Genomic DNA, 25,959 nt, shown 5'->3' with positions numbered 1-25,959 from the left:
ATCAAAATAGTGTCAAAGCTAATGAAGTCAAAGGACAATACTGACTGTGTCAGACAATAATTTGTTTTAAAACCTTTCAAGTCAGAATTCACAAATAAATGTGCCCCCCTTTTTTTCAGTCTGAAATAGCTTCGAATAAAATGCAGAATGCAAATGCCATGTTTGCAAGGCTAAAGCTAAATTCTTTAGACACAAATAGTATGGATACAAATAAATAAACAAAGCTATTTGAGATCATCAAGAAGCCAACCACATCTTAAATCATTCTCCCAAATGGTAAAGAAAGCTGTGAAAGCCTCATCAATTCATTCAAGAAAAAATATAAGACACTGAGCTATCCCTCCCAGTGATAACTAGTCTCCTAGAAAAAAAACAGTTTTCCATATCTAAGGATGATAGCACCCCCAATGAAGTGATAACTCAATCTGGCATTGGAAAAATATTTTCTGCTATCAGACTAGCCTATCATTCTTCTCACCCACCCCACCCTCTACTTTCAAGAGAATATCTTCATTCCTTACTTCACTTCCAAAATCAGCTCAACCCTCAGCCATTGGATATTGCCTGACTGCCTCAAGAATGGTCAAGTCACCCACTTTAAAAAAAGAATTGCTTACTTCACCAATCCTAACATCTGTTGCCCTCAGCACAAGCTCCTGTTATAATGCAAGACAGGTTAACAAACACATACATCAAAGCAACCTCCTCATGACCATCACTCAGGATTTAGATCTGGTTGCAGCATTGAAACAGTGATTCCATCCTGGATGGTATGCATGTAATGCTTGATCAAAACATAAGGTGGGTTGAGCCTCTAATTCTCAAAACTAAAGGTTAAGCTTAATTAGACCCTGGCACCAAGCACCTTTGAAGGCAGCCTCAGTCAGCTGCTCAGTGGGGACAGCACTCCAAATCTGATCATGCTTATAAAGTTTCCTAATGAGAGCTGGAGCCTTTCATATTTCACAAGGTCATGTAAATACCTGGCACACTCGTGTACAGATGTTCTGCCACTGGAATTTCCAACATTCAGAAAAATCACAACCCTATACCAAGGTTTCACATCCATTGACTCAATGATAACTCTTTTTTTCTAGAAGAAAAACAATCCTGCAAATCTTGAGATGCTGGACCTCCCTTGAGCTGATAACTCAATCTGCCATTGCAACAACCTTCTCTATCAGTATAGCATCTCATTGTCCTCACCCCATTGCATTCACGACTTTCAAGAAAAGATCTTTATCCCTCATTCCTCATCCTTTACTTCACTTGCATAAAATACTCATCCCGCTTCTGTGGTATAGTGCTCAACTGCCTGAAGAATGACCAAGTCACTCCTTTCCTTAAAATTAAAACAAAAGAACAGATGCTAACTTCAAACTTAACAACGTTTACCCGATTTGCAAACTCCCGTTATGTTGGAAGACAGATAGGCAACCACATAAATGGAATCATCCTCCTCGATGACCATCAGTCCGGACGGAGACAGTGATGCTACATGTAGTGGATAATGCTCTCTGCATCACATACCTATCCTCCGCATTTGATTCAGTGAACCATTTTATGATTGTTCAAAACTTTAATCTACTCTCCCACACTAATACATTACCTAAGGTGTCCAATATCGAATCAGACTCTTCAAAGAGATCAAGCCTCAAATTTTCAAACCTATAACTCACACTCCTTTCCTTGCTAAATAAGACCCTGGCAGAACACTTTCAACTGGTATTCCCAGAACGCACCAAGCACCTTTGATGCCAGCCTCACTTTGCAGCTCACCTAGTCACTGGGGCTAAAAGGTTCAATGTCGATTAAGGCCTAGAGCCTTTATAATTCACAGGGCCACATGAATACTCAGCACACACTTGAACAGACCTTCTACCACTGATACTTCAACATTAAGAAAAGCACAACCCTAAAGCAAACTCTCTTGAGGAGTGCTTACAAAACATGCATCTCTATTGCATCTTCTATAAGGACCAATCCATCTTGTGAGCCATTTAGAACACTTACAATTCTTCTCATAACATCATCTTCCTTTATAATAGATAATTGAAACTAATTAGACACTGGCAGGCTGGAATGGTTCAACTAAATTCTCTTCAGAAAACTAACATTTTTCTTGCCTCTAATCTTCTTCTATAGAATGTTAATGACTTTGTTTTCCTTATTGACATCACTAATTCTATTGTATCTGACACCAATGTAATTCCCATTGATATGATTCTTATCGCTATGCTCCTCATGTTGTCTACACTGTTGCTACTGCATATGTAATTCCTACTTAAAGTGCATTGATGACCTGTGGAATTAGTTTCACGCTATATAATACTGCACAAGTACAATTAATATAATAAAAGTAATAGATAAGCACACAAATTGGGACCTACTATAACAATTCGTCATGGCACCTGCTAAATAAAAGTCAAATACATATCTAGTTTAAACAGAGCCTTAATGTTCTGCCCCATTAGATACAGGGTTACTCAGTCTAACCAATCAATATCATTTTCTCATGGTCAATTCACAAGCAGATGTTTTCAAACAGGTCTGGCACTGAATGGAAGCTATGAGTCAGGCACTTATTGTTGGGATTGAACTTGTTGTGCAGCCAGGCAACCCTTCTGGTGGAAAGCTGCAAGATATCTGAGAAGGAATTCATGGACAGTAAGAAACCTGCTGGTGAAGGGGGACAGCCTGGGGAGAGCTGCCTGTTATCTCCATTGAGCGGGAGTCAGTACTGAGAAACAAGGTTGTATTGATTGCAGAATGTAGCCACAGAGAAAGTAAGGAGCATATTTGCCGATATGTCATGTAGTGCAGCATGTAACCTTACTGCTGTGCTGCACTACATTACACCAATAGGGCAGTGCACTGTATTTAACATTATATAACACATTGTAAACTTTTTCTAGTACTGGTGCACAATGTGCTGCCTAGCGCTAACACAGACCATTGGTGCCGGCATCGTTAGCAACTCCTGAGGTATTTTCCTCGGAATGCGGCACACATAGAAATGGAAAAACCAAGGAGTATTAAAGATAGTTTTCCTTGTTGTGCCACCCCAGGGGATTTGTAGCAGTTTTCACCCTTTTGCAGGCCTACCACTTACGGTAAATATGGCCACAATCCATGGGTGTTGTGTGGGAACACCCACATGCCACCTACGGAGTGCTTCCCTAGGTCAGAGTAACACAATACTGCAAAATGTGCTGCTTTAGGTTACTCCAGATTTATGGTGCCACTCAGGGTCATGCAAGGTTGGATTGTGTGCTTTGAGAAATTGCACTTGATGATTATGTCAGCCATGCACCATTTGTTTGGTCCAAAAGTGACACTACCCTGTAACAAATATGGCCAAGTTACCTGACATTGGGGCAGGCACTGTGAGGGGTAGATGCAAGAATCATTTAGATGTTTGAATCCTAACCACTTGAATGGGAACTCTTATAGCCCTAGGTGTAAATGTATCCAAGGCAAAAACAGACAGCAGAACATTTCATAGTCTAAAAGAGGTGCAGGTTCTTTTGACAAAAAAAAAAAAACACACTCACCCCCACTGAATAACACCTCTGAAATATAGGACAGAAAGAGATAACCTTCCAACTTACTTTACCAACCAGATACTGAAGCCGAGTCCCAAATTAGACACTGTAGTTACATCTGGGTTGGTAATGAGGGTCAAAGGAGAGCCTCAGAGGGGATATGACAGATTCATGTGATGCAAGAACACCACAATATGTAACTTATAAATGAAAATGATGTGCATACTGAACATGTTTATTCATTCTAGTTTGCTGATGAGAAAGCAACATGTACATGTTATAGATTCATGTTTCACTCCAGTATGAATGTGTTTGTAAACAGGTGATGTTAAAGGAGACTCCCTCATTGCACTTTGCCTTGGGCCCTTCGCCTATTACACTCTTCCACTTTGTGACTATTTCAACGAGATCACATTTGCCTGCGCTGATGACAAATCCATCCAAGAGATGCAGAAATGGTTGAAGAATGAACCTGATAGCATGGATTATAGTCACGCTATGAAGATGATTTGTGAGCTTCAGGCCACAGGGTACGTATGTTGCTCTGCATTAACACAGTTGTACTTTGTATTCCTATCCAGCTTCTCTATTCATAACTCCTATAAAGAATATGAGTTCTCATAGAGAGGAGCAAACACGACAAAAGGGTAGTTCATGAAATGAAGGTTTTGACACCCCGATTAGAAGTGTAATAGAAGGAGTCATCTTCTGTGCTTTATTCTTGGGCTTTCATTATCACTTACTCGGGAACACGGAATCACAGATAAATAAAAGGCTTGCTAAGCTACCCTGGATTCTTTTTAGTCACACCACTTTTGTAGAAAATCTTTATTTCCATACCAATTGAATTTCAGATCATGATTTTAAAAGTGTTGATTTAGTTCCTCACTCTGACTTGTACCTGTTTATGCACTGGTACCTTCATGTCTTCAGACTGTTTAATGAACGTTAAACTCAAGTGGGAAAGTGAGAGGATGTTTTACATTGTAGTCTTCCTCATTAATTTATAGTGAACATACACCAAATACTCCCCTCATGGTTACCGGATCTTTAGTGGATTATCATCTCATAATTCTCTTCTCATTGGTTGGTGGAATGCTTCATCACTGGGTTAGACATCTAGCATTTGGAAGCATCTGAACATTCTCGTGTCTTACGACATGCCTGTCCATCAAATATGTTGAAACATCCCAGTGAAAAAAGAAATAAAAGCTCTGATGTTTGGACTGTCAAATTTGAAATGCATGACATGTAAATCACAACAATACAATATTTTAGGGCCACTCCACACACAATGTGAGCTTAGAGTTAAATATAAAACCTGGCAGTCTAAAATCACCCAACCCTATCTCTCCAATGACACGCCAATGTGTTGGGAGACTATAGCACAAAAGCACATCTGGTAAAACTAAGTACTATTTTTCATTGATAAAACCACTGAGATCTCACCTTATGGTTTCTGTAAAGGTAAATATAGGTACAAATATGGATTTGTGACTTTATGGCCCTTTTAAAGCTATCACACAGAAAAATTAGATCCAAAGAGGAGCTGATAAAGGGATGAGAAAATTAGTTACAAGTCTTATAGGGCCAGTTGGTTTTAAATTCTAGATTTGGTATGAGTCATTTAGGACAATACCATATATATGAAGGGATCCACGGGAACTATTTCTCTTTTCAAGGACATTTAAATTAGAGGATAAGCAAACACACCTTTAGTGGGTTTAAAGGGATGGGAGGCATAGGAATGGAAGGATTGTTATTGTCAATGTGTTATCATATCATCCTCGTTTTTCATTAGTGAAGGTAATGGCTTTGCAATTGCCCAAGGAATAAGGTCCTAGTGGGTCAATTTTGCGGTTGATGCAAAGCTGGATTGTCTTGAAGATGGTTCTGTACATTTTAAGAAATTTGTGTTATTTAGTTATAAACACAATCCTTGTCAAGTGAACTACAAGTGAACTACAAAAGCCACTAAATAAACCAGTACTTAATGGTCTGGTAGCTTGACACAAAAGCATCAATGCCTAAGGTATTTCTGTAGCACTCAAACAGTAATACGTGAAAAGGCGAGAGTCGGTGCCACAGGTTTACTGGTCGACTCCCGTTGTTCCCTTAAAACCACCCCTGAGACTCTTTTGTGATTTATTAACAATTTGGCCAAGTGATCTTTCTATTTCATCCGGCTATTTACCATAACACCCAAATAGTCGAAGGAGTCAACCAACTCCAAGCGGGCACCATTGAGCGAAATATTGTTCCTGAATCTCTTGGAAGGTGAAATGGCCATAAGCTTTGTTTTAGAGTTGTTGATGGTGAGGCCTCTGTCAGTGCAAAACACACTAAAACGGTCCAAGAGCGTTTGGAGGCCTGTGGGGGTTTTAGAGATCAAGATGGTGTCGTCCGCGAAGAGTAGGGTAGGTGTTTTTTCCCCCGCCAGGGATGGCGCATTCGCCGCTTCCTCCCTCAGATGGTCCACCACTCCATTCACAAAGAGGGAGAACAGGGTCGGAGCCATCACACATCCCTGGCAGACTCCACTTCTCACGGGCACCCTCTCTGTCAATTGTCCCTGGGAGCCCCATCTGATCCTCGCATAATTCCCCTCATGGAGCTTTATAATGAATCCCAGAAGTGGCCCTGGGAAGCCCATCTTCTCCAGAATGTCCCACAACCTAGCACGATGGACCAGGTCGAACGCTGTTTTGGGATCTATGAATGCCAAGTAGAAACTACTCTTGTTGATGGTCACAGTCTTCCAATAGATCGCAAAAAGCGGAAGACCTGGTCCATCGTGCCCAACTTTTGATTGACCCCTGCCTGGAAATGAGAAATAACGTGCTCCTCTTCCATCCAAATACCCACCCTGGGGATGATGACCCTGCCAACCACTTTCTGGATCACGTCAATCAGGCTGATGGGTCTATAATTGGCAGGATCATCTCTGGTGCCCTTTTTATACACAGTCACCACCTCTGCTCCCTTCCATGAGTCTGGCACAGGGTAACCCTTTGAGATAAAATTCATTATTAAAGCGATGAGTCTGGCCCAGGCAACAGGATCGTTCAAAAGGAGGTCCCCTGGTATCCCATCCGGGCCAGCTGCATTCCTAGGGGTCAGATGTCTAATGACCATTAATACCTCAGAGGGCAGAAATGGTTCTTCGTGTACCAGTGAGGGTTGGGTCCTACTATCAGGGTCTAAGGGGGTGAACAGGTCACTTCTATCCCGCCGTACAGTACAGAGAAGTGGGAATACCATTGCTGTTCTGTTATGTGGTTAGCAATAGGTGGTATGTTTTGCTGCCTAGCCTTGTTAATCAATTCCCAGAACAGCGTGGCATTCTTCTTAATGGCAGCGGTTTTGAGATCCTGCCAATGTTGTTCCTCCCACTCTCGTTTAGCTAACACTAACACCCTCGCAAAATCCTTCCTAGCCACTCTAACTAGTGAGGGATTCTTATTAAGTAGGGCGACTGTTACCCTCCTTTCGTTTTGCCTTGCACTGATCTGAATACCACGGGTTACTAATTTTAACCACTTTATTGTTCCCTCTGCCACTTTTACCCTGAATTACAGAGTATTGTCCCACTTCCTCTATTGCGTTTTTGTAAGCCAAGGAGAAGGACGGCCCCTGGGTACTACCTTTTTCCAGTTCGAGAGCCTCCAACTCTACTGTCAAATCTGCTACTTGCGCCCTGATCCTATGAAGATTCCCTTCCTGGAATTGAATCTTATCCCATGTCAGCCTGCAATTACCGTTGAAGGGGACAACCTCTTTGGTCGTCCTCAGAGGGACTTTATTTCCACTTCCTTTTAGTTTACCCCACCTGATCTTCATACATAAGGGGTTGTGGTTGTGGGGTTGTGGAGGGAATGACCTCCATGTCTATTCGGTCGCACCACAGTGTGACATCCAGTAAGATGTAATCAATTCTCGACGGGCCATTGAGCCTATTAAAGGTCATTGCTCCCTCGCGGTCAGAAGTTGTCCTGCCATTTAGCACTCTTAAATTAAATTCCATGGACAAGGCATTGATCTGGATTGCCCTTGCTGACCATTTTCTAATTGGAATTAATGTCAGGGCTGGGATAGACCATGGAGTCCTCCTCCTCTAAACCCAGGGGATCGTCCCTAGATAGGGGTTCGAATGTACATTTAAAATCCCCTCCCACTATAATTTTAGAGGTTGGTGGGAATTTGGCTGATACCTCTTCTAGGGATGTCAATGTGCATGAAGCTGTGTCCCTCGGAGTCCCTCTAGAGTAGATATTAAATAGATTTATCCTACTTCCCTTAATGTGTCCTGCGAAAGAGAGATGTAAGATATCCCTAGTCGCTGAATCATGGATAGTGATATCCCAGTTCAATCCAATTTTTACCCAAATATGCAATCCTCCCGCTGGTCTACCCTTGCCACAACTTGATGCGGGCATGTAGAAAGTTACATAACTGGATTTGTACACTGGGAGCAAGCTCCAGGTTTCTTGGAACATGCATACATCGAATTTCTCAATGAACGCATTCCATTCTGGCAGGAGCATCTTTTTTTGCAACCCAGCCACATTCCAGGATAGCATATGGATAACCCTATGATCTGTGACAGGCATGTCAGGGGTAACTCCATTATTCCCACCCTGCGCACAGGCAATAGACTCACCAGACGCGTTAAAGGAGCTAACTAATTTCGGGGGTGAATTATTGTAACCATTGCCCATTGGCAACTTTGTTTGAATGGTTTCTATAGTCCTGCTGTTATCAGAGTTGTAGGCAGCTATGGGGCCCGCTTTCCTAATATCAGGATTGTTCACAGCAGTGGGAACCACTTTCGCCTTATTTAAGAGACTTGGTGATTTTGCATGTCAATCCATAATATCCAGGCAGCTAAACCTGTTTATGATCGGAAAGCCACCCCAGTTATCCCTACGTGCTGGCTCCATGGTTGGCTGCTCCCCCCAGGGTCCCCTTTTCCGACCCCAGTCACGGTGCCCTGTTCCATACCAGTTACTATCAACTACATGGTCCCGAGTGGGGCCGCTCCTTGGGGGATTAAAAAAGGAAAGTCGCCTGGTAGCTATACCCTCGAACTTATCTTGGGTGTCCCATGAGCAGACATGGGCAGCAATGTGTGGATCCGCAAAGATGATCAACACACAATCTCCCTGGACAGTTTTCCTCTGGTGCCACCCTCCGCACCGTCAGGATCTTACTTGAACGATGTGGGGGTAGAGGCCGATTTTGGTTAAGTCAATGGCGGACCTTGTTGAATAACGACCAGTTGGATTCCTCTCCAGGAGCCTCCAATTCTGGGACCCCTGTCATAACCACCACATATGGTGCGGCCTCAGGTTCACCTGTGCTTGAGTTTTTGGCATGGGATAGTTCGCAATGATGCTAAACAAGGGTACAGAAGATGTAAGCATGGCTCAGGCAGGTCCAGCTAATTCTGGAAAATTGGACAGTTGCAGGAAGGCCTCTGGAAGCATATTGTATACCCATAGATCAATTTACGCTTGGATTCCTTTCTTGGGATGCTGGGTTCAAAGCAAGCAGGTTCAGTCTTACTTCTCCAGTGCTTCTTCTGAAACTTTCTAAAGGCCCAGGAGTGTTATATTGAGAGGTTCTTATAACCAGTGTCAGTCTTTGTGTAGGGGCTGTCCTTGCTTATTCCTAAACTAGCTTTTGGCCAGTTTGTTTCCCTTACATTTGGTTTGGCTACAATCTGTCTAGGGGAAAAAGGCAAGGGCAAGCATGTATTAAGTTCCTTTATGTGTACTGCAGATCAGGTCCTTTGACATTTTTTCAGGGTAGGGACCAACTCCATCCCAACCATCATATTAGGAAGATTTACTTTATTTATACCAGGTACCTTTCCCCAATGTCTGTACACATATATGTATTGTATCGCTTTGTTCGCCCTAAGATGGCAGGGTATGCTCGGACATGAGTCCCTTGCTCACTTTGCCACTGGATTCAAGATAGCCTGGCTGATGAGGATTATGAATCCGAAACCGGTCCCAGGATGCTTGTTTCTGGTCCAGGGAAGACATGGCTTGGCAGTTCGGGCTGGACTGTTCCCATAAGGCACAGGGTCAGACTGATTTGCATATGGCCATGTCTGAACTAGGGTGGCGGAGTGAGCTAAAGAATTGTGATGGGTTAAACTCAAATCAGTTGACTGGGGGTGAGTGTTTGATTTGCTCAAACGCTCCGTCCATCATCCCCTTTTGTATTGCTTTGTTCGCCCTAAGATGGCAGGGTATGCTCGGACATGAGTCCCTTGCTCACTTTGCCACTGGATTCAAGATTGCCTGGCTGATGAGGATTATGAATCCAAAACCAGTCCCAGGATGTTTGTTTCCGGTCCAGGGAAGTCATGGTTTGGCAGTTTGTGCTGGACTGTTCCCATGAGGCACAGGGTCAGACTGATTTGCATATGGCCATGACTGAACTGGGGTGGGGGAGTGAGCTAAAGAATTCTGATGGATTAAACCCAGATCATTTGACTGGGTGGAGTGTTTGACTTGCTCAAACGCCCGGTCCATCATCCCCTTTTGTATTGCTTTGTCCACATTCAAGACACACAATAGGGAAGCAATTCACAGTCATATGTTTCTGGACAGTAACAGGAAGGATATGCTTTAAACACACAAATGTAAACTTTCTAAAAAAAAGCCTTTTTCAGAACAGTAACTGAAAAATCACCTTTACCATTAAAGACGATTAAATGAGTGGAAGAAAAAAATTTCTTCCTGTACTCAAACTGCAGTTATCAATTAATGCACCATTTTCTCAACAATAATTGGACTGTAAATGTTGCGGTGATATTATCAATGATGTCATTGAAGATGTCATGAGTGATGCAACATACGGGGTGATTTGCAGTGCATGGCGAGGGCATGAGTCATTGTTACATTAGGGCCCATGTTATAGTTACTTGACATAACCATATTTATGACTGGTGAATTTCAGGGGTTCTTAGAGTGTCAACTACAATATGTTGTAACTGAAAGTTTATCCTAAGTATAACATTATTTTAACCTTCATTTTTTTTCAGTGATTTTTCTTTTTTTTAAAGTGAAGTATGATTTAAACACCGTCTGTAAATCCAATCCAAAGCTCTGCATGATAGTGGGTTGGCTGCAGGGACTGTCCCCCTATTTGAAGGGGGTTGGTCACAAGGCCCTAAAGGCTGTCAAACCCACTTTCTAGTGCAAAAGGGGGTGGTGATGGACGGAGCATCTGAACTAATCAAACACTCACTCCCAGTCAACAGATCCGTCCATCACCACCCTCCTTTTGTACCACTTTCTAGTGCAGGCAGGGAAACCACTATATCCTGGCAGTGGGACCAATCTAGTAAGCCAAGCTTGGGAGATGGGGTCCTAGGGCCATTAATGGGCTCAGGGAGGATGGCCCTTAAAGAATACATCAGGCCCCAGGGGTTATGGTTTATTGCACTCCCCCTCAGCTCTGGTCAACTACTGGAATGGTATGTCAGCACACTTGTTGTTCCACATAAATATTTATTTGATGTATCCCTGGAGAGGTTCTTCTAACACAAAAAATGCCCTTCACGTACGTTGACATGATTTACTTTTCTCTGGCAGGGATGGTGAAATCTTTCCATGTGATGGGTTGCTTTTTCATCTGGTACATTCTCCTCCACAGGGTATGGCTTCTGTTCACCACTGCCACCAGATACCATTTTATTTTTAAAAAGAAAGCCATAAACTGGCTGGTGCTGGAATGTTTTTAGAGATGAGGGGTGCGCGGTCCTGATCCCTTACTGGCCCTAAAATGAGTGAAAATTCTCTTCTTTGATTCTTGCCCCTGACTGGGGGAAACGCCTTACCCCTAATATAAGCAAGGTTCAACAGGATTGTCAGGGCAAGATTAGTTTCACCTATTCTGTCTGTAAAAGTTCCGATCACGTACTGTTTTTTTTTGTAACGTGTTTAAGATAGTCCTGTCACTCTATCCGTAAGAGTGAGTGAAGAAACAGCCAACACGTGTTTCACCCCTTTGCATGGCCAACCAGCCTGGGGCTTCCTCAGGGCTGTACATGCTTTCATAATTTGCAAAGGAGGAGGGTGGTGTGTATTCCCATGAAAGAAAAGAGGAATGTTAATAAGGTCAGTGAAGAAAGAGGAAAGTGAATTTTGTTAGTTTGTGGAGTAACTGAGAAATGGGTAGGTGGGGAGTGAGGGGGAAAAAGAAGGGAGTAAAGGCACACAACGTATAGTTGTTTAGATTAGTAAGGCACATCATATTTACAACAAAGACACATGGGAGAGGCAACAAATCTATATGTTTTGGGAATCACACAGGTAGGAATAGAAACATGGGAGATTGAGGAGGCAATGAAAAATAGCCAGGGAATAGGATAGGAGAGAAAGGGACAAGAAGAGAGTAGAGACATAAGGAGCGGCAGGAAGCATGTAGAGCATATAATATAAGAATAATAAATGTACACAAGCGGGCTTCTTAAATGTAAGTGAAATACACATGTCAGTATGCGATTGCATTGTACGATCAATTTACATTAGTAGTTAATATAAGGTTCATAATGTAGAAGGAGGAATGGTGTGTGATGAACCAGCGGTCATCACATGTAGTAGGTTAGATTTACCATAGTAGCATATCCATTAGTTTGAAAAAAGATAATACATAAACAAAAGCAAAAACCCACAAATTCCGTTGGTGAATATTTGGGACACAAAATAAAACAGTGCAATAGGGTAGTAGGGTATAATTGGGTTGAAAAGAGACCAATTTCAGGTTTATGAACTGGATGACATCATATTGAGCGTAGATGACACTTTGTAAATAAGGAGGCAAAGGAAACAGAATTCATGCATCAGGCGTAGCAGTAGTATTTGAGAGGCATTTTTGAGTAAAACGTTAATGCAACATATAACATATAATAAGGTAAAATAGGTGCCACAAATAACAAATTAAAGTTGCATTATACAAGGAAGATAAATGGTGTATACAAGTAGCGCATTTAGCATGGAAAGACAAGTAGAGTAAAGAAAGATTTGAAATAGGTAGTAGTATATTTAAAATGGTGGTTTTCGCGATGTCGGTTCTGACAGGAAACAGGGTTCACATCGAGAAGAGAAAGGAAGCATAATTGATTTATTCAGTCCTCGAGGTGTAGTGTAGTTCCTATATTCCCAATATTCCCAATAGGCTCTGCGCATTGAAATAACATAAACGGTAGTTTAGACATAGGACTGGGTCGACTAGGTCTCTACTGACTAGGTCTCTACTGAATATGTTAGACTTAATAAGGTATGCCAGCTAGCTCAAAGGTCACTAGAAACGTTCTTGAATGACCAGGAAGGAGTTAATTTTCCTGATTAGACAAGAAGGGATTAGTTTCTGACAACCGCATAAACATGACAACTTTGCTCCCTCCAGAAAAAGGAGTATATCTCCAGAGTTGTGTGAAAACAATAGATATCTATTTCACTCAGTCAATCGTGCATGCTTAGTTTCACAAGAGTGCAGAGAAATAGAGAGACTGGCGTTTTCAATAAAAGTTGTTATTTATTGAGCAGTCTTCTTTCTCATGCAAGAGAAGTAAATTGCCACAATTGCAATACTCAGAAAGTAAAGTGCGTACAGTAAAAGGAGTATTATGAAATGATACTGTAAAAGCATTTATATGGTTTCTGAGCCATATGATACTTAAAACGGATAAAATATATACAGTTACATACAATGATAAAAGGTGACTAAACGTACTCAACTGGTGCTTCTAAAATACGCCTACCCCGGTGTACCTAACCTAAGCCTAGTACGTGGGGAGGAGTAAGTGAGCTGCAGTTTAAGTTAAGTTAGTTTTGCAAAGAATCGGGTTCAAGAGTTCTCTAAGGGTCTAATCAGCTCCGTACCTTGGTTTTAGAATGAAGGAGGTCTTATATCTCTTTCCCAGGACTCGATCTCCCAGCAACCCGCAAGGGTGACTGGGAACACTGGAGCTGGATTTCTCGGCAGGAGAAAAGACAGCGTCTCTGTCAGTGCGTCAATGGGAGGGTCGGCTTCCTTCAGCACTCACATCAGCTGGGCTTTGGGTAAGTAGATAGCCGCTCTGCTCCAAACCACAGCGTGTTACTTAAGGAAAATGCTGGTTATTTTATACCTGGAAGGTGCAGAGTTTGACCTAAGGTTGGATATAAGACGTCACTAAGAACTGTCACTAAGAACTGGCAGTTCTTTCAGGACTCTCAGGATTTCTAGGACAAATCAAAACAAAAGCAGGGGGAATTCCCGGCCTGCTGGAGGTTTGGTTTGTTTAAAAAACGCGTTGTACTTTCTACTAGTCTATGGAAGTAGCCTTGCTGTATTTCGACTGCTTTGGCAATGACTAAATATGGATATGATTCTTATGCCTCTATAAGGATATGATTTGTCATAACCACATAAGGGCATAAATCGGGAATATTTAATTAGGGTCCTAGATACGTTCACAACAGAGGCGGATGCAGTTCCTGCTTTCAACTGGTTTTGTCTCTGTGTAACGCGGGAACAGTGCCCACGTTCCCGCTTTGCCCCCACCTGGGTGTTACAGCGGATACAGTGAGATACAATAGATACAGCGATACATACAGCGAGCAGTATCCACAATCAGTTAATGGTGGTGCAGTCAGTAGTGCCCAGGTGTCTCCGGCACTCAGCTCAGCTCTGTCACTCGGCTCTATGTCTCCACAGGTCTCAGCTTAAACTCAAGCTAACGGCACTCACAACACTCACGGTGCTCACGGCGCTCACGGTGCTCCAGGTACAAAGTTCTGGTGCATCGCTGTACCGAAGCTGCCACTTTCCTCAAAGCTGCCAAAGCTGCAACCGCTGCCGCTTTTCCTTCCACTTGTGTCTCACTGTTTGCTCACTCACAAACCTATCATGTCCCTCCAGTGTTTCACCCAATGGGACCCACCACCCAGCTGTAGGCAGCCAGAGGTTGACCCTTAGAGCATAGTGCAACTCAGTCATGGAAAAAAAGGCATCAATGGTGACCAGTGATCTGAGAAAGCTGAGAAGAACCTTATTAGGGCCTCACTTCCCCACTCAGCCACCTCACCAGCCTTTTACTGTACCAACACATAGCACAGGTAGGGAGACCCCATGGTAGAGACCCTCTCATACCCTTAGGGGGAGGGATTGCTTAGAGGACCATACGAAAGGGGGCTCCCATGCATGTGCAGGTGTTTCCTTACATGGCCACGTATTCATTGAAGGCTTAACTGGGCAAGGTTAGCCTAATCTCCTTTCAATTGAGGGGGTTATGTAGGAAGGTGGAATCTGACTACATGGTTGCCCCTACTTTTTTCCTGGTGTTTTGATGGTTTGTGACTTAGTTTGGCTGGGATCCTGCTATTCAGGCCCCAGCCTAGCTGCTTCCTCTCTAAATTGATTCCATGCACTATAGGTACACTCCAGTCTGTTTACTGGGGTACACTTGTGAGTCAATAGTATATGACCCACTTGTGGGACACCCCCGCGCCGCACGGCCACCAGCTGCTGCGTGTGCCCCTTGCCTGCCCTCTGCCTCGCTGCTGCCTCGTTTGCCGGCTGCCGCCGCTGCGAGCGTTTTTTCCCTTGTTTTGACGGTTTTTTGTGCTTGCCTTGTTTAACTTGTGTATCTCTGTTTTCTCCCCGCTTTTTGCGCTAATTTGTGCCTGTTTTTGCATTTTTTACGTGTTTGCTCTCCTTCCTTGTTGTCCGCCTACCGCGCCGCCCCCCGCCCTCCCTTCCCGCCACCGCCGCTTGTCCCCGCCCCTTTTGTCTTCTGTAACCCTCCCCGCTCCCGCCTCCCAGCTGCCCCGCCCACCCGCGCACTTGGCCTTAAATGGCGACCGTGCGACACAGGTGAGTGTGACCCACTTGTGGGATACCCCCGCGCCGCACGGCCACCAGCTGCTGCGTGTGCCCCTTGCCTGCCCTCTGCCTCGCTGCTGCCTCGTTTGGCGGCTGCCGCCGCTGCGAGCGTTTTTTCCCTTGTTTTGACGGTTTTTTGTGCTTGCCTTGTTTAACTTGTGTATCTCTGTTTTCTCCCCGCTTTTTGCGCTAATTTGTGCCTGTTTTTGCATTTTTTAAGTGTTTGCTCTCCTTCCTTGTTGTCCGCCTACCGCGCCGCCCCCCGCCCTCCCTTCCCGCCACCGCCGCTTGTCCCCGCCCCTTTTGTCTTCTGTAACCCTCCCCGCTCCCGCCTCCCAGCTGCCCCGCCCACCCGCGCACTTGGCCTTAAATGGCGACCGTGCAAACGCGCAGCGGTCACGCGCAGCGGGCGCGCCGATTGTGCGCCGAAGGCGCGCCAAAGGTAAACCCGTCTGCGCCCGTCCGCGACCGGATCGCGACCAGCGCCAGGACCCCTGGATCTCGAAGATCTCGACCTACCCGCCTGACGTACTCAGCCGCCACCCTCACCGCACTCAACACCGGCCGACTCCCAGAATGCCACCAAGCCACTCCAAGACGCACCCACGGACCCTTCAGCTGCCACGCCTGCAAGTTTTTCTGCACCCGGACCAGCCTCGCACCAGCACCCGCCAAGCCGAACACCAGCAGCACCCACCTCAAGTGCATCCTGCTCAACACCCGCTCCGTCCACAGACACGCCATCGAACTCTGGAACCTTCTAGACGCCACAGCCCCTGACGTTGCCTTCCTCACGGAGACCTGGATGAACGCCTCTTCAGCTCCCGACATCGCCATCGCTATCCCAGAGGGCTACAAGATCGTCCGGAGGGACCGAAACGCCAACCAGATGGGAGGAGGCATCGCCATCATCCACAGGAACACCATCCGTCTCACGACCAGCACCGACAACACCCTGACCAGCGCCGAACACCTGCATTTCCAGATCCACACCAACCCGAACACCACCCTCAGAGGCACCCTGATCTACCGACCCCCTGGACCACGCACGCAATTCAGCGAGGACATCGCCGACTTCATCAGCCCGCATGCCCTCCCCTCCGCTGACTACATCCTCCTGGGAGACCTCAACTTCCATCTGGAGAACAACAACGACCGCAACACCAGCACCCTGCTCGACAACCTCGCCAACCTGGGACTCAAGCAACTGGTGTCCACCCCCACACACCTCGCCGGACACACATTCGACGCCGTCTTCTCATCCAGCACAGACATCGACTTCAGCCACGCCACAGAGCTTCAATGGACGGACCACAGCTGCGTCCACTTCACCTTCAAGAGAACGACGACCCACCAACACCAGCAACACACCGCCCGCAGAAGCTGGAACAAGATCACAGCAGACCAGCTCGCCACCTCCCTGAGCCAACACCCTCCTGCCAGCTCAGCGAACCCCAGCCAGGCCGCCGATAACATCACGAAGTGGATCAGCAACTGCGCGGACGAACTCGCCCCGCTGAGGACCCCGCCTAGCAGACCCGGCAGCAAGAAGGCCCCATGGTTCACCGACGAACTCAAGAGCTCCAAGAAGAACTGCCGAGCCCTCGAGAAAGTCTGGAAAAGGGAACCGACACCGGACAACAGGACCTCCTACAAACTTGCCACCCGCTGATCCGCGCCGCCAAGAGAACAGCATTCAAGGACCGGTTGGACAACAACGCACACAACAGCAAGGAACTCTTCAACATCGTGAAAGAGCTTTCCAACCCCAGCGCAGGAAACAACGACATCACCTCATCGCAAGACCTCTGCAACTCCCTCGCCTCATACTTCCACAACAAGATCACGGACATACACAGCAGTTTCAACAACCAACCAACGCACACCACGACCGACCAGCCACCCCCCCCACCACCACCCTCCACGCCTGGACCCCGATCAGCACCGAAGACACCATCCGCACGATGAACTCCATCCACTCCGGATCACCCCTGCCCCCACCACGTCTTCAACAAGGCCGACGCGGTCATCGCACCCCACCTGCGAGACATCATCAACACATCCTTCGACACCGCCATCTTCCCTGAAAGCTGGAAACACGCCGAACTCAGCGCTCTACTCAAGAAACCAACAGCGGACCCCACCGACCTCAAGAATTACCGCCCCATCTCGCTTTTCCCGTTTCCAGCCAAAGTCATCGAGAAGACCGTCAACAAGCAGATGGCCGCCTTCCTCGAGACGAGCGGATCCCTCGACCCCTCACAGTCCGGCTTCCGAGCCAAACACAGCACCGAGACCGCCCTCATCGCCGCCACCGATGACATCCGAGCCCTGATGGACAATGGAGAAACAGCGGCCCTCATCCTCCTAGACCTCTCCGCGGCATTCGACACGGTCTGCCACCGCACCCTAATACGGCGCCTCAGCAACATCGGAATACAGGACAAGGCGCTGGAGTGGATCATCTCCTTCCTCAACGGAAGAACACAGCGAGTCCGCCTACCACCGTACAAGTCAGAGGCCTCCGAAGTCATCTGCGGCGTCCCCCAAGGATCATCCCTGAGCCCCACCCTCTTCAACGTCTACACGAGCCCCCTCGCGGCCATCGTACGCAAACACCACCTCAGCATCATCTCCTACGCCGACGACACCCAGCTGATCCTCTCCCTGACCAACGACCCCGCCGCCGCCAGAGCCAACCTGCACGAAGGGATGAAAGAGGTAGCCGAGTGGATGACGACCAGCCGCCTGAAACTGAACTCGGACAAGACGGAGGTCCTCATCCTGGGCTCCTCACCCTCCGCCTGGGACGACTCCTGGTGGCCTCCCGCCCTGGGCACCGCACCCAAACCGACAGACCATGCACGAAACCTGGGCTTCATCCTGGACTCCTCCCTCTCCATGACCAGGCAAGTCAACAGCGTCTCCTCGGCGTGCTTCAACATCCTACGCATGCTACGGAAGATCTTCTGGTGGATCCCCACAGAGACCAGGAAGACCGTCACCCAGGCCCTCGTCACCAGCCGACTGGACTACGGCAACGCCCTCTACGCCGGGACCACCGCCAAGCTCCAGAAGAGACTCCAGCGGATCCAAAACGCCTCAGCCAGACTCATCCTCGACATCCCACGATCCAGCCACATCTCCGGACACCTGAGAGACCTTCACTGGCTCCCCATCAACAAGAGAATCACCTTCCGCCTCCTCACCCACGCACACAAAGCCCTACACGACCAAGGCCCGAGCTACCTCAACAGCCGAGTCAACTTCTACGCTCCCAAACGCCACCTCCGGTCAGCCAACCACGCCCTCGCCGCCGTCCCCCGCATCCGAAGAGCGACTATAGGAGGAAGGTCCTTCTCCTACCTGGCCGCCAAGACCTGGAACTCCCTCCCGTCCGACCTGCGCCTGACCCAAGACCACCTCTCCTTCAGGAAGAAGCTGAAGACCTGGCTGTTTGAGCAGTAGCGGCACCCCCCCCCCCCCCAGTGCCTTGAGACCCTACGGGTATGTAGCGCGCTTTATAAGTGTCACTGATTGATTGATTGATTGATTGATATGGTACACTTGGTACTAAGGGCTTAGGTACCACAGATGCCTACCAGGGACTGCATCATATATTATGCCACCTCTGGGAAGCCTTCCAAAATGACACCACAGGACTGCTACTGCAGCCTGGGTAAGGTGGTACATGCACCCCTTACTAAGATATAGGTAACCCCTGTGGCAGGCCTTATCAATCCTGAAGGTAGGGTGCTTGGTTTTGTGTGAGAGGGTGCCTTCGTATGAGCAGAGCCCCTCTGCAGCCTTCAGAATCTATTCTCTGGGGATGTTCTGTGATGCAGCCAGACCATATACTCTTAAGTGCATTATAACCTTGCAGTAAATGCTAACTTCAGAATGGCTGCATAGAAACATGTTGTGTTTGGTGTCAAACACTTGTTAATCCTATCCTCCCCAGTCCTAGTGGTGGGGGTAGAATTCCACCCTTCTAGAGGGAGAGTCATGTACACACTGGTCTGCCCGGTAATAGTTTAAATGATCCCTGGCATCACAAAATGGATTGTAGCCACAGACACACATCTGACCTCCTGCTGCTGGACAAAACTCCGGCAGGGGAGGCCTGGACAATAGGTTTCCTGTTACAGGGAGGTGTAACCACCTCCCAGGCAGGCTTTAGTGTATTGGGGTTGGGTGGGTGCACTCTGAGAGTGCCTTGATGTGTGCACAGGGGGCACATTTGGTGTCCCTGTGCATAGTCCAGTACATCCTGGTTGAGGGACACTCAGCTTCTGCTCTGGTGCAAAACTGGACAAGGGAAATGGGTGTAGCCACCCCTCTTTCCAGACCCTCCCATAGGTGGGTCCCAAGAGTATGTCCGACCCCTTTCTTTAGTATAAGTAAGGGACCCCTGGCAACAGGACTTTTGATTACACCTGGATGAAACTCTGAAACTGAATCCTTGAACTTCAATGCTCTACTAAATATTAGAGGCCAGAAGAATCTCCCTTGGGTCAAGCAATGACTTCCCTGCTCAAGCAGGCACCAATGAAGAATTTGCCAGTCTGCATCTCTGAAGATTCTGCCGGACTCCAAAGAATTTGCAGCCCAGGAAGTGGAATTCTAAACTTCTCTAAGTCTGACGCGAGTCCCCAGCAAAGCTGATACCCGCACCCCTCACGAGTGACGTGGAACCTGAACTCCTGGACACCATTCGAATTTGCAAGTGCAGTGAATTCCTGAGATTTCCTGAATTGTGCTTTGGAATACCTGTAGCAGAAGCCCCGAGAACCAGCCGCACTGAAGATTGTGGGCCAAGAGTGTTCCGTGAGCCCGCTTCTTGCATTTCCGCTTGAGGCTCCTTTGCGATACCTGGTCCGTTGACTGGTGGTCCCCACAAAGGTCGTTCTGATTTTCCTTGGGATTTCCTGGTTTTACCAGACTGGCCCTGACTCCCTACCAAGTGGTGAGTCTCTCAGACCTTGATGGTCTGCACTGAAGCCTATCTCTGCTTTCTGCATGGGTTGCTGTTTCCAGGGCTTGTTGAGTCCAATCCAGAAACCGACAATGCAGCACTCGACATCTTTTATGGGACAGCTCGATTCCAGATCCTGGTCATCATCAAGGCCTCCTGGTCCTTGTGGCTGAAGAGTCAAGCTTCACCTTCTTCACCTGAAATCACCCGACATCAGTGGGCATCTGCCTATCGTGCTCCTGGTCACTGGCTAGTGATCTAGACTATGTCCCCTCATCTTTCAAGCTCTTCTCAACTTCGATGCCGACTTGGATCACACTGGACACTTTCCCCTACATGGCAGCAGCACTTTGCAGCAGATCACCATTGAAAACTATGACGAAACACGACATCAAAAGACACCTATGCACCCGGCTTCCCTGGGTGAGGTAACTTGAGTACTCTGGTGCTCCCATGGGTGTTGGCCCTAGGACCCCTTAAGTCTAAAAGGGTTTGTTCAAAGTCCTCCTCTAAGTGTCCCTTATCTTTTAAAATCCAACCGTGACTTCCCTATAGCAATTAATGGTGATTCGCAGCTGTGTTCACACACTGCACATATCCCCCGTGGATCCCCTGTGTCACTACTTTGGGTGTTTCCTGGTGGCCCCAGCAGTTCTAAAGGTTCTAGGCCTTGTGTCTATGCAAGTCATGGTTCTTATACCACTTTCATAATATATGGTTTGGTAAGCCCCTGGGGCTCAATGTATATTGTGCTAATTTACTGTGTGATATTAAGTTTTCCTTATTTATTTTTGCCTCTAGCCTCATAAAGAGACTTGAGGGATGTGTTTAGAATAAATACATATATTTTATATATATACCTGGTGTGGTTCTCCTTTCATTTGGTCATTCAAGAGATTATAGACTGGTAAAACATTCCTCCAAGACTTAGCCTGGAGGCTGCTCTTCACAACTACCAAAGGATAGCTTTCTGTAAAGGTTGTCTTTACCCTACCATCAATAAGGGGTCATTTGGACTGGTGCAAGGTGCCACTAGGATAGTGGACAGCATATGCCAGGCCAACTTCTCACAGCATCTGAACAACTATATGAATGGTTATAACAGTCTCTATATGAGTGATAGTATGTAATGGATATAAGGGTGCCTGTATGGGTATTTGAGAGGACGTGACATTGTACTTATAGGTATGTGACAGGGTGTCATAGTCTCTGTATATGTATGTGAATAGGTATAAAGGTGTCTAAATGGGTATGTGACCTGATGTGAGAAGCTTTGTATGAGTATGTGAGGGGGTGTGAAAGTCTCTGTATGTTTATGAATTGGTGTCACACTATCTGTGTAGGTTTTTGAATGTGTTTATGAAAGGGTGCAAGAGTCTCTCTATGGCGAAGTGAATGACCTTAAGCAGCAAAATAAATACTGAAAGGTGCCTGAAGGTCCTCACTTCTCGCCACAGAAAATAACTCCTTAAATGCACCTGCAATCAGCAAAATGGCAGCCAGATGGAACGAGCTACCCTTGGTCTTGAATGCACAGCCATGCTTATGACAGGCCCAGGCAGCAGAACAAGAAGCTCTGAAAATACTGTCATGGAACATAGCAGGAGCTGGACAGGTGCTACAAGATAGTCTACCCCCCGCCCCCAATCCTGGCTAAACCAGAACTTCATCACTTTTACAAGAAACTTGGTCACAGTCTAGAGTTACAAGGTTTTCTGTCATACCAAATCCCAGCCTCTTAATAGAAGACTCAGGGGAGACTGAAAGGAGGCCTTGCAGTTTACATATCAGTCTTGTTAAACCTCAACACTGAAGATTTACTGCATACCATCATCAAACTCTTTATTTCAGTAAAATACATAAAAGAAACAAAGATTTGAGAAATAGGTTTCATACATGTCAATTTAAATCAAACAGTGCACATCAATTGTTAAAACAATGCAGTTTAAATGTGGTGATACGTTTAAAAGTTGAACTAACACACGTTAAAAAGCATGGGTTTAAAAACTACAGGTACTATGCGTGTCCTAAGTCGCAGGTTCAAGCCAACATGGAAGATTAATGTGCAAGCTAAGCAGGTCCAGTTTCTAAAATGGAAATATGTTGGATGATAGCAATTACATTCACCAGTAATAGGAGTTATAATTTGGTTAAAAATCAGGTTTCAACCAACAAAGAAGATTGAAGTACAAATTTGGCAAATTCCCGTTACTAAAGTGCAAACAAAAAGTTGATGTGCATACTTGGCAAAGTCCTGTTTCTGAAATACAGATGCCTTGGATACTAATGATTATATTCATCAGTCAAACAGGTCAATGATTCAATCACATGTTCTTACCTACAAGGAACATAGATGTGCACATTTGGCACAAAAAAAGTTACTAAAGAGCAAATGCTAATGGTTACATTCACCAATCTTTATACTAGAAGACAATACCAACATTTTTAAATTGATTGTATCCGGGACTGAAAAAGTATTGCTTACATTTTAGGATTACTAACCTTTATGGTACGTGTGCTCTATGGTCAACTAATCATATCAACAGCTCTCAGGGATAGACCGGGGACAGGCAACACCCTTCTTCTGAAGGCCCATGATGTGCCCACATACTTCGCAGTTGTACACACAAATTGTGGTCTTGCATCTGATTTCAGAATGCGCAGGGCCACTCTAAAATCTTGAGTACCAAGTTCCCTACAGACAGGAGAGAGCCATTTGCTCTTAGGTTTGGTATATGCTATGCATGCAAAGAGAAAATGGGCAATGGATTCTTGTGGACAGGGACAACAAGGGCAGCCCTTTGGCTGTGCTTTGTTGTGCAGCCAGGAGTTTGTAAATACATTGATCACAGGCTGCCAAACCTGAACTGGATGTATGATTTCCTATCATCCGGCACTTTGATAATATCGAAGTAGCTTTCAAAGGCATAGCTAAGCTTAATGTCACTGAATTCATCATTCAGTCTCCCAGACCCCCAATCTTACTGATAAATACGTACATATATCCGAGTATGGCAAAAATGGAGCTATCCCTTTTTTCAAGTTACAAAAAGATCTAACCTCAAATAGGACATAATATTGACCAGACATTTCAATCAAAATTAAATGTACCTCAGAGAATGAGAACATACTTGACTTTGACAACACCTTATGGATTGTCCCGCTCCAGGTTGCAACAAAACACAGGAGGCATGACCAAACAAGCAAGCAATTCACCAGATCGCTGAAGTTCCTCAGCATGCGGATAGTTAATGAGAGATTTACTGGAGACATACCACCATGCTACTATATCATGGTCTCAATTCACAATCAATTGTTATTCGATTACACAATAGGCTCCCTCCCTCTGGAATTCCCTACCAATTAACTTAAGTCTAGAAAATCACTACCTTAAATTTCGCAAGGACGTAAAAACATGGCTTTTTGATCAAAAGTGCTCTCAACTCTCTGCTTGTATCTCTTGTCTCACGAGTTCATAGGCGCCGGGAAACCTTCGGGTAGCTGCGCATCATACAAATTTAAAAATAAATAAATAAAAATAAAAATTTGATTACACAATAGTTTCACTTCCTTTGATCTCATTTATCAAACATTATTCAATCAAGTATAGTACACGCAGTGACCACCAATGTCAGACCTTGCTGCTGGAAACATGAACCTGCTCATCCAGAAGTGGGTTTGATCTCTACTATAAACCCTAAAACAGATACGCTAGATGACACGCCAAGAAGTTTGGGACACTCCACAAGAAAAGCTCCTTATGCAGTTCTCAAGACCCCAGAACAAAATCTAGCAGACCATCGGAGCAAGGAAATAGCAAGAGCCAACTTGTCCAAGCAATGCATATAGCTGACAAGAGCACAAAAAAATTAAGCAAGACATCTTTAAAGGAACTTTAGAAAGCATACAAAAACCAACTATGAAAAGATAAAAGGCAACCATAGACAAATTGTGGCTATAAACCATACATGCCGCTAAGGATTGCAATCCCAGAAATATCTGGAAATTAATAAACTGTCATTTTATAACAACAAAACTCTTAAACAACTCCAATATTTCATAATCAACATGGATCTCTCACATTGCCACCACTCTTTCCAAAACTCAACAGCAGCATATCAATGCATATCAATGCATATCAATGCATATCAATGCATATCAATGCATATCAATGCATATCAATGCATATCAATGCATATCAATGGGTCAGAAAAATCTTCACTTGTATTTAATTCCTCTGACTCAATCAAAGATGAAAAGTCATATCCCCCGGCACAAGTTAGAAAAACTCTACCCAAGGGACATCGCGAAGGGGCTCCCTGTCCAAACAGCTTTTAACAGGCAATCTTTAAGGAGGACATATAATTATGATCTAGCACTTTGGCCCTGCTTTTCATCAAACTACAGTTAAAGAGAGCAATCTTAGAAAACTTGTGGAACTCAAAAATAAATCCTATAGATAAAGCGGGAACCCGAGCAAACCCAGCAAATTACTGCCTGATCACCCAACTTGACTCAGAGGCTAAGCTTTACCATCCCAGTTGCAGCGGAGCCGGGTAGGTCAACCACGAGTGTCTTTTTCCTACTGCAACTGATGAAGCACATTCTTACAGAGTTGAGATTGCCTTCTTACCTGCGGATAATACTCCTGTAGTACCACTGCATGGTATATAGTTGCACACATTACCTTTAATTTGTAGATATTTCTTCACACACAGTCCTGAGGAATCGCCACAGATCATTCCTGACTATCTGGTGACAAACATGTCGACCACCTAGGAGTAGAGTGTATTTATGACACATTGTAGGCTGATTTTTGCCTCTCCTATATTCTTTTTAATCAGGTTAGGCTCCTTCCGAAATAAAGTCATTTAGAGGAATCCCACCCCTGTTTTAATCTGCACACTTCACTTTGACATCTACACATACTAGGCCCCTTACACCCACGGCAGCTATATGGCAAGGAACAAACAATCTCTGCCAAAGATCCCTTTTATCGGTGCTCAGCGAGTATTGTAGCGCCGACCCGATGAGGACCAGACCCATATGATGAAGCATGACACCTAGCTTGCTGGGTGTGTGAGGGCCCTAGTTCCAAAAGGAGTAATTCCCCTCCACATAGGATCTACGTCCAACCTTTCACCATACGCCACCTTCATTTGTGTTCGATGACCCACTGAGGAACTCCGTACTCTAATTTTCACAGTAAGCTGCTCAAAGATTTAATCATCTGTCAGGCAAAATCAATGTCATTCCTCTGACTCAGACAGGCTTCAAAAGGAAATAGCAAACATTTTAACAGCCGGCAAATTTTCAGATCAGATCAATCAATTACAATATACATTTTTTTTCCCTTTAAAATTTTTAAAACTGCATTCAATCACCCACCAGCAACTGTGACTCGAATTAAAAAGTTGGGGGATACCAGATGCCCTTCTCTGTTTACATTATACAAATATGTGGCGACATGTGAAACTAGAGGATGGTTCAACTTTATCTAGAATGATACCCACTTCTCAAGTACTAAAGCAAGGGAGCGTTTTGGCCATGCAC

The 25,959-nt window shown here is 45.5% G+C and overlaps 1 protein-coding gene across 1 annotated transcript in view; it reads left to right on the top strand.

Moving 5' to 3' along the window:
• LOC147718271 (nicotinamide N-methyltransferase-like) overlaps positions 1-25,959 on the top strand; it is a 69,917-nt gene that overhangs the window by 35,826 nt on the left and 8,132 nt on the right. Inside the window, exon 2 of the mRNA XM_086966671.1 lies at positions 3,868-4,075. Coding sequence (XP_086822797.1) covers positions 3,868-4,075 — 208 coding nt within the window. The remainder of the gene's footprint in view (positions 1-3,867; positions 4,076-25,959) is intronic.

The sequence above is a fragment of the Lissotriton vulgaris genome, chromosome 4_1, assembly GCF_964263255.1.
Source record: "Lissotriton vulgaris chromosome 4_1, aLisVul1.2, whole genome shotgun sequence".
Taxonomy (NCBI): domain Eukaryota; kingdom Metazoa; phylum Chordata; class Amphibia; order Caudata; family Salamandridae; genus Lissotriton; species Lissotriton vulgaris.
This window is presented reverse-complemented; position numbering and strand designations above follow the sequence as displayed.